The following is an 8,092-nucleotide window of genomic DNA, read 5'->3' as shown; positions in this document are numbered from 1 at the left end:
GAACTGAGACTGGGAGTTGGTTCCATAGGAGAGGAGTTTGATAGCTAAAGGCTCTGCCTCCCATTCTGCTTCTGTGGACTCTAGGAACCACAAGTAAACCTGCACTCTGAGAGCGAAGTGCTCTGTTAGGATGATAAGGCTCTACGAGGTCTTTAAGATACGATGGAGCCTTGTCATTAAGGGCTTTGTATGTTAGGAGAAGGATTTTAAATTCTATTCTGAATTTTACAGGGAGCCAGTGGAGAGAAGCTAATATGGGAGAGATATGATCTCTAGTCCCATGGGATCGAGAAAGCTACAGTTTTTGCAGCCAAGCAACACTTTTGCTCTTAGCTACAAGAGCTCACCGGCATGATGGGAAATGTCTGGCTTGTACCTGATCTGAGAGCTGATTGGTTGAGATGTTGGATCAACAACATGATATTTTATAGAAATGTATGTCTTTTGTAACTTGAAAGATTTAGATTTTTTTAGTCAGTGTTTGCACTATAAAGTCAGTAAACAGAACCAATGTGTGGTTCATCAGTCAGAGAGGCTGAATGCGTTCTGGTCTACAATATGCACATCACTGATTTAATACGTGAAGTATTCAGCGACATAAAAACCTCTGACAAGTAGGATATGAAGACTCTTATAACATCTGTAGAGAGGTCCTGCAGTGGCAGACTAAATATCTGACAGATCAACAATGAAAATGTCTACTGATTAATGTTATGAATTTGTTTATGCAGTTTCATATCAAATCAGGCCTGGTCAGCTCATATACAGCAGCAAACTGATATGATAACCTATAAAAGAATTGTGCCCATAAAATTTTTCACAAACAATATTTGAATAATAGAGATTAGTATGTTATTATTCACTTGTCATATAGACAAACATTAAAACAGCTACTACTACTGACAAGAAGATAAAAACTGGTTTGATCTTATTGTTCTTTTTTATTTTATTATCGGGATTGGATCCAACAGGATTGGAGCGTTTCTGACTTCCTGTACAGACTGAAGGCTGGTGGAAAACTCCTAAATTGTCCGCCATGACATTTTGGCACTGCCGAGTGCTGCTGCTGCCCACTCTCATTCATACACCAGGTGAAGGCAGCACATCTCAGGCAAATCTTGGTAGTTTGTTTGAAGCAGACTGAAACATGAGACACATTCATAGTCACCACACTACATTACCCAGAATACCTTTAAATATCTGCAACACCTGCTGTAGTTAAGTTAACTTATTTGCTGTAAAATGGGGGGCGGGGGGTGGGTGGGTGCTAATTCCATGTAGCCTAAATTTTAATCTGTTTTCGTATCTCTTACAAACATTTTTTAAATGTGACAAAGACAAACAGCCTCAGGCTAAACTGTATTTATATAGTCACTTAAAACACAAAATAAACCTAGTTCAACTTTAGAAACATTAAATTTAGAATAGTGACCCAAAAATCTTTGTGTTTATGTAAAATGTTAAACCAAAAATTTTGTTTTTAAATTTGGGAACTAAACTTGCTGACAAAAATATTTACATTTTTATAAAACATTACAAAATGTATGATGTTCTGATTGATCACTGCAGAGAGAAAGTTGAATCAGACTGAAGTAAATTTCTACCTCTTATTATTCTTGTTAATCTGGTGTCAGTACTGTTTGTGTCTGTTCACATTAAATTAAAAATTGGATCCAGTTTATGATGTGATTCCCCCATTAAATTCTAAGGTGAATATTTGGTGCATCTAAAATTGTCCCCTGATCTGAACTCAGCTTAGACTCAGTATTACCCTCCAGACCTCCATGAGTCTGAGAAGAGGCACCAGGTTTTTGTTTGTTTGTTTGGGGATGGGGTTAGACTTTATGGTGTTGAGATCAGCAGTGTTTTTTTTTTTTTTTTCAAAGAGAAGCTGTTCATTGACCGAACGCTGAGATCTGTCTGTTAGCATGTTAGCATGTTAGCCTGTTTCGTATTTAGCCTATATAGAATCTGAACGTATTCTGTCTTAACAACTGGTTGGTTGGATTCATCAGTCAGCTTGTTTGATGCTGTTTTTTAATGATAACACCTGTGATTCTCAGTATGTCAACAACTTGTTAGCCTGATGAAGAACTGCAGCTGCTCTAAATTGTGCCAAACACAAGTTATTTACAGACCTAGGCTGCAGCTCTGAATTAAGTGTGTTTTAGTTGTTTCCTAATGACAGGTGTTTTTATCATGTGATCTTCTACCTGCAGGTGAAATGACTCTTTCACAAGTTTAACAGAAGAGAAAATACTTTGAATGAAACACTTTGTCCTCAGTTTTTCCACAAAGAAAAGTGAATAATGGCATTTCCTTAATTTTCTAAAATCAGTGAATACTAAGGTTTGTGTCCTGATGAGGTGTACACAATGATCCAGATGTGCTATCTTAATAATAATGCTGTAATATCCTGATATGATGCTGTAATATTTGTTGTGTTGACATGCTTGACAGCAGTTAAAAAAAAGACTGAGCTCATTATTTTAATATATTTTAACTCAAAACAGTAGAAATATTGAACGGAGGTTAGTGTTAGTATAAAGATGTGATGAGGAATTATTAGGATTATTCTGTATTAGGCTTCTAGTGTTTATGCTTTAACTGTATTTGTGCTCTTTATAAACCTAATCAGCTGGACAACTCAGTAGTCTTTGCCTTTTTATTTCTCAAGATTATTCATTTTTCCCAGCAGGATTGAACTGAACATGATTTTTACAAAATTTAAGGATTGTTGTATTGTTTTATAAAACCAAGCTCTGTAGAAACAATTCATTTCAGCTTCTTTAAAACTATCTGACCAATCAGGTATAGCTGATATCACTGTCAAATTTGGCTTTGAATATAATAATATACATTCATATTTTAGCTATATTTACTAACAAACTATTAAATATAGAATAAGCATATATACAGTTTAGTATAACAGTCAACAAACACTACTGATTATGCTGAATAACAAATTAAATAAATCTATGTGTGGATTGGAACTGAATTCAATAGCGATATGAATAACTAATCAGAACTATTTGTTCACATGCTGCAGTTTTAATGTTACATTAATTCAATCACTGAAGTGGACTTTTCTCTAAAACACACTGTTCAAGTTCATGGGGATAAAAACAGATTTTTGAATAAATTCCACACTTTGAGTTCCTTGTGTTGATGAGAATCTGATTACACGAAAACTCCTGAATTTAGTTTAAATTGTTAAAGCCTAAAGAGTTTAAAACAATGTTTGAAGTTCATGTTATGCAGCTATATTAGAAAAAGTAAAATGCAATAATCAGACAGCTCAACAAAAATTAAGAACTTGAATTTCTTATAAGAATGTAAAAAAAAACAACTTCAAACAAACAACAACTACATTTGAAACTGAATAATTCTTAAATAATTTTATAAAATGATAAACATATTTTACTTTTTGAATTTTTTTTTTACTAGTGATGCTTTTAATGAATTTGTGTCATGAGATCATTTTAAAATCTCACCTGTGACAATTTCTGAACAATATTAATGAAATGGATCATATTTGTTAAATCTGAGAGATTTTATTTGTTATTTGTTATTTTATTGCTGACAATAGGTTGTACTGCAGCTAAAAGTTGAATTCAGTAGTGTTTACTCCTAAAAGATTATTTTCATGTGGTGGTATTTTTACTATTACTGAAGTAAATGATTTGAACATTTCTTCCAGCACTTAGAATAAAAGTTTTAATGACTTTTCATTTTTGCTGTAAAATTTATTATTTTTCAGACAGTAACAGAAATATTCAGTATTTTATATTAAATACTTCAATCATTTTTATCTTGGAAAAGCCCATGTTTGTGCGTCACTTCCTGTGGAGGGAATTTAACCCGGAAGAGGGTGTAGTCCTGATTTGGGAGTTGGCTGGATCAGGAAGTGGTGGTGACAAGGATCGAGAGGAACCAAAGACTACGGCCAGAATATCTAAGACCAGACTACCCCGAACACTCACACACAAGGACCAGAGATCGTGAACCGGTTCAGACAGAAACCAGAGCCGAAGTTTGTTTAACTTTACTGTGTTTTAAAAGGTGATCGTTCAGCTCTGCTCCGTTAGCCGCTAATACCTAACAATTGGCCTGCTGCTAACAGGGAAGTGACGGTGTCAGGTGAAATCAGGCTCGAGCAACAGTTGTGTTTTCTGCAGAGGACTCAGAGAGGTGAGGAGGATCACACAGGTACAGAGCACCTGGGCTCTGTTGGCCTTGAGCTTTACTAAGTTGCTAATAGGCTAATAGGGCGGTGGTCCGCTGTTAGCATCAAGAGCTAACTTGCTAACTACAGGTCACCAACACGTCAGAACAAATAGCTGATCAATAATAACAAGGGCAGTAACACCAATTGTTAGAACACAAGAGGTAACGGTGTTGTAAAGATTAAAAAAAAAAACTTTAAGATATGTATAACCGTTTTATGTTAAACATGCAGCTGCTGAAACTGCTGTTTAGCCACAGTGATCTAGGTTTAATGAAACTAGCGACTTGATCAAATTCAGGTAAAGTTTAGATACATTATTGATTAAAGGTATTAGACTCTTAAATCTAACAAGACTTAATTTGAAGGCCCTCTATGTTAGTAGGACAGCTCGCATAGTTATTTGATTACTAAATCAACCAAAACAAATAATCTGCAAAAATATTAATAATCTGTTAATTTTGTCACTAACTTCCTTTTTTTAACCCAGTGTGTCTACATACATATGTATGACGACAGTACATGAAGAAATGAGCCAGTATATGCTTTCATATGTCATGGATGGGCAGATATCTTGCTGTGTGGAAGTGTGTGGGTTGACCTTTAAAATGACAGTAATTTCAGTAAATCATATTACAAAAGTCAAGATTAAGTTTCCTTTGTCATTTTTATGCCCACATAAAATTTAATTGTTTCACACATTCACCACTCGTAATCCTGTGCAAAGCAATTGCCCTCGTGCTGTAGGAAAGAAGCTGTTTAACAGCCGAGTGGTCCTTGATCTGATGCTTCTGTATCTTTGCCCGGACTGTGCGAGTGTGAAGATGCCATTACAGGGATGAGTTGACTCCTTTATGATGCATTTTGCTTCATACTTGGTGTATGTGTCCTGCAGATATAGCAGTGAGGCACCAATTATTTTTTTCAGAAGCTTTCACTATCCTATTCAGTTTGTCTCTCTGCTGTGCTGTTACCAAGCCAGGAAGAGATGCAGTAAGTGAGAATGGTCTCAGTGGTGCCTCTATAGAGTATGGTCATGACTGGGATGGGAAAGATCCACCTTCTTTGGTCTGCGGAGGGCCCTCTTAATAACAGTGGTGGTGTTATCACTGGAAGTCAACTCGTCTGTCAGGTGGTCCCCCAGGAACTTGGTGCTCTGTACCCTCTCCACCTTAGAACCACTGATGGTCAGTGGGAGATGGTGCCGGTGACCAGTCCTTCTGAAGTCATTTACCATCTCCTTGGTCTTATTGGTGCTGAGGGCAGGATTGTGTGTTGTGCACCAGGCTGTCAGCTGCTCCACCTTTTTTCTGTAGACCGACGCCGACAACTAGGGTGTCGTCTGAACTTGGTTGGTGTTGAAACTATCAGAACAGTCATGTTTCAGCAATGTAAATGGTAAAGGGCTCAGTACACACCCTGTGCTCACTGTGGCTGTTTTAAATGTTAGGCTACCTACTCTGTGCGCTGTCTCTCTGTCAAAAAGTCCAAAATTCATCTGCACATGCCAGGATCCACTCTCAGCAACAACAACTTTTCAATGAGGCATTGTGGCAAGACTGTAATAAGGAAGGCTACTATGATCACACAGATGTATTGTTTTTCAAGTCTCATATAATGAACTTTAATGATTTGGTATATTGTTTTTTGTTGTTCAGTTTGGACCTTGAGCCTGCAATAAAGTTTCTATCTATCTATCTATTATAAAGTAATGCAAATAATGTTAGGACCAAAATTAAAGTTGCTTCCATTTGGTATCAAAGATTCTGTTTAATACAGGAGAGCAAATATGATTTGAGTTTAAGTTTATTGTATTAAAAGGAGGTGTATTTCTTTTGTTGGGATTAAATTATGGAATAATGCTGACAAATTTAATATGCACTTGGCTTTTGGTTTTTAAAAGAATGGTTTATAGAGCTATTTTTGATGGCTACAGCTTTTTGTGTGTGTGTGTGGTTAGCTTAAATAGATAAGAATTTAGTCCAGGCATATTTAAGCATCACTTCTGCCTGAGCCTTTTCAGTCACCACTTAAGAATAGACTGTTGCTATATTTATTTATATTTGATTTATTAAATTGTTTATAGTAATTGTGTTGTGTGGTGACTGAATAAGTAAATAGGACTCAGACATAAGTGCATTCAGAAAGATTCATGTCTTCATGTTTCACATTTTATGTTGCAGCCTTGCATTAACATCATTTACATTCTTCTCAGTCTACACTCTATATCCCATAATGATAGTGAAAACAATTTTAGAAATGTGTCCATAATTTAAGAAGAACTGAAATATCACATTGACATTTGCCCCTTCAAGCATTCACACCCTTTTCTTAGGTCCGATCCCAGTTCACCCCCTTGCACCTACCACTTCGCCCTACCCCTCTTTTCTATGTGCTCACATGTAGTGGTAGGGGTGTCCTGATTGTTTTTTAGGATGGAGGGGTTGGGCAAAGTGGGAGGGCTACACAGCCCTTAAATTGGAGGGTTTTCAGGGGCAGACTCAAAACCTTTTTTTTGCCTGTGTTTGTTGAACCTACCTGAAAGAACAGGTGCGAACCCTGGGGAACACCTGATAAGATGAGGACCAGTCACGGTCAGATGTTTCTGTTTGGAGAGCCTCAGCATCTGCAGTGATAATGCACAGCCTCTGTAGTGTTGGAGTATTAGAGTTGCAGCAGTTAGTTGAACAAACTGTCTGATTTCATAGTGAGTTAATCATTGAAGTTGTATTAAAAAAAAATGCTGTTTCCAATTTGTCAGTTATGATGAATCCTTCCCTTTGTCATACACATGGGAAAGCTGAATGTGTTTGAGTTAAAACAAGACGTGATAACTTTGTTTTGTGACATTTTATTGATGAAATTAAATAATGTACTAATAGTCATGCAGCGATTGATGTTGAGGCTCAGACTGTGCCCCAAGCCTGTCAGTTCCTGCTTAAAATGAAAAAGTAGTTTAGTGAAGTGAACTAGACTACACTAAACTTGTTTTCATCAAACAGGAAGAAACTATGTATTTGTTGGGGGGCTATTTTTGGTGGCAGATGATTTCAAATTTGGTGAGTGTTAGTGTCAGCAGGACGGTGTGTGTGGGGGGCTGAGTCAAGATAAACTACTGTGTGTGTGTGTGTGTGTGTGTGTGTGTGTTCATAGTGATGAAGGAACATGTCAGCCAGTGCAACAGTGTGATCACTGATGGGGTTTAAAACTAGAGATATCAGGCTGTGATACACAAACGGGACTTGTTAGTTTGTCTTAAATAATAATAATAATACACAACACTTGAACATAGGGAACATAAAACACCTTCTCCTGTTTATTTTGTAGAAGAAGAAGATGAGTGGAGGAATGAACAGCATTGAGGCCGTGAAGAAGAAGATCAAGGTTCTACAGGACCAAGCAGAGGAGGCTGAGGAGAGAGCGGAGAGACTGCAGAGGGATGTGGAGAAGGAGAAGAGGAGCAGAGAGGAGGTACACACACTACTAAGACCATGTTCACACTGCAGGCTGAAGTGACTCAAATCCAATCTTTTTGCCCAAATGTGACCCATAGCCGATTTCCTTATGACAGTGTGAACAGCACAAATTCGATTTTTTTCAAATCCGACCCAGGCCACTTTCAAGTGTGGTCCTAAATCGGATACGTATCCGATCTTTTGCAATGTGACTTCAGTCTGAACGGCCAGGTCGCACTTCATGCGATTTTTATGTCATTGAAATGTGACAGATGTCACAATTCTGCGCTGGAGGAGGCGAGGGGTAATAAAAAAAATGGCAGACAACGGTGATTCAGGTGGTGATAACGTTTCCCTTCTCACTCGGAAATTATTAATGAATTCTGTGTCCGTGAAGCCCCTCACGGAATCC

The 8,092-nt window shown here is 37.3% G+C and overlaps 1 protein-coding gene across 1 annotated transcript in view; it reads left to right on the top strand.

Annotated features, from left to right (window-relative positions):
• The first annotated feature begins 3,866 nt into the window (after positions 1 to 3,866).
• Positions 3,867 to 8,092, top strand: part of LOC109970852 (tropomyosin alpha-4 chain-like) — a 12,001-nt gene continuing 7,775 nt past the window's right edge. The window contains exons 1-2 of the mRNA XM_020618705.1: positions 3,867 to 4,191; positions 7,553 to 7,696. Coding sequence (XP_020474361.1) covers positions 7,562 to 7,696 — 135 coding nt within the window. The 5' untranslated portion in view covers positions 3,867 to 4,191; positions 7,553 to 7,561. The remainder of the gene's footprint in view (positions 4,192 to 7,552; positions 7,697 to 8,092) is intronic.

This window comes from Monopterus albus, unplaced genomic scaffold, assembly GCF_001952655.1.
Source record: "Monopterus albus unplaced genomic scaffold, M_albus_1.0 scaffold209.1, whole genome shotgun sequence".
Classification (NCBI taxonomy): Eukaryota; Metazoa; Chordata; class Actinopteri; order Synbranchiformes; family Synbranchidae; genus Monopterus; species Monopterus albus.
The sequence above is the reverse complement of the archived record's forward strand: the minus strand, read 5'-3'. Positions and strand labels throughout refer to the sequence as shown.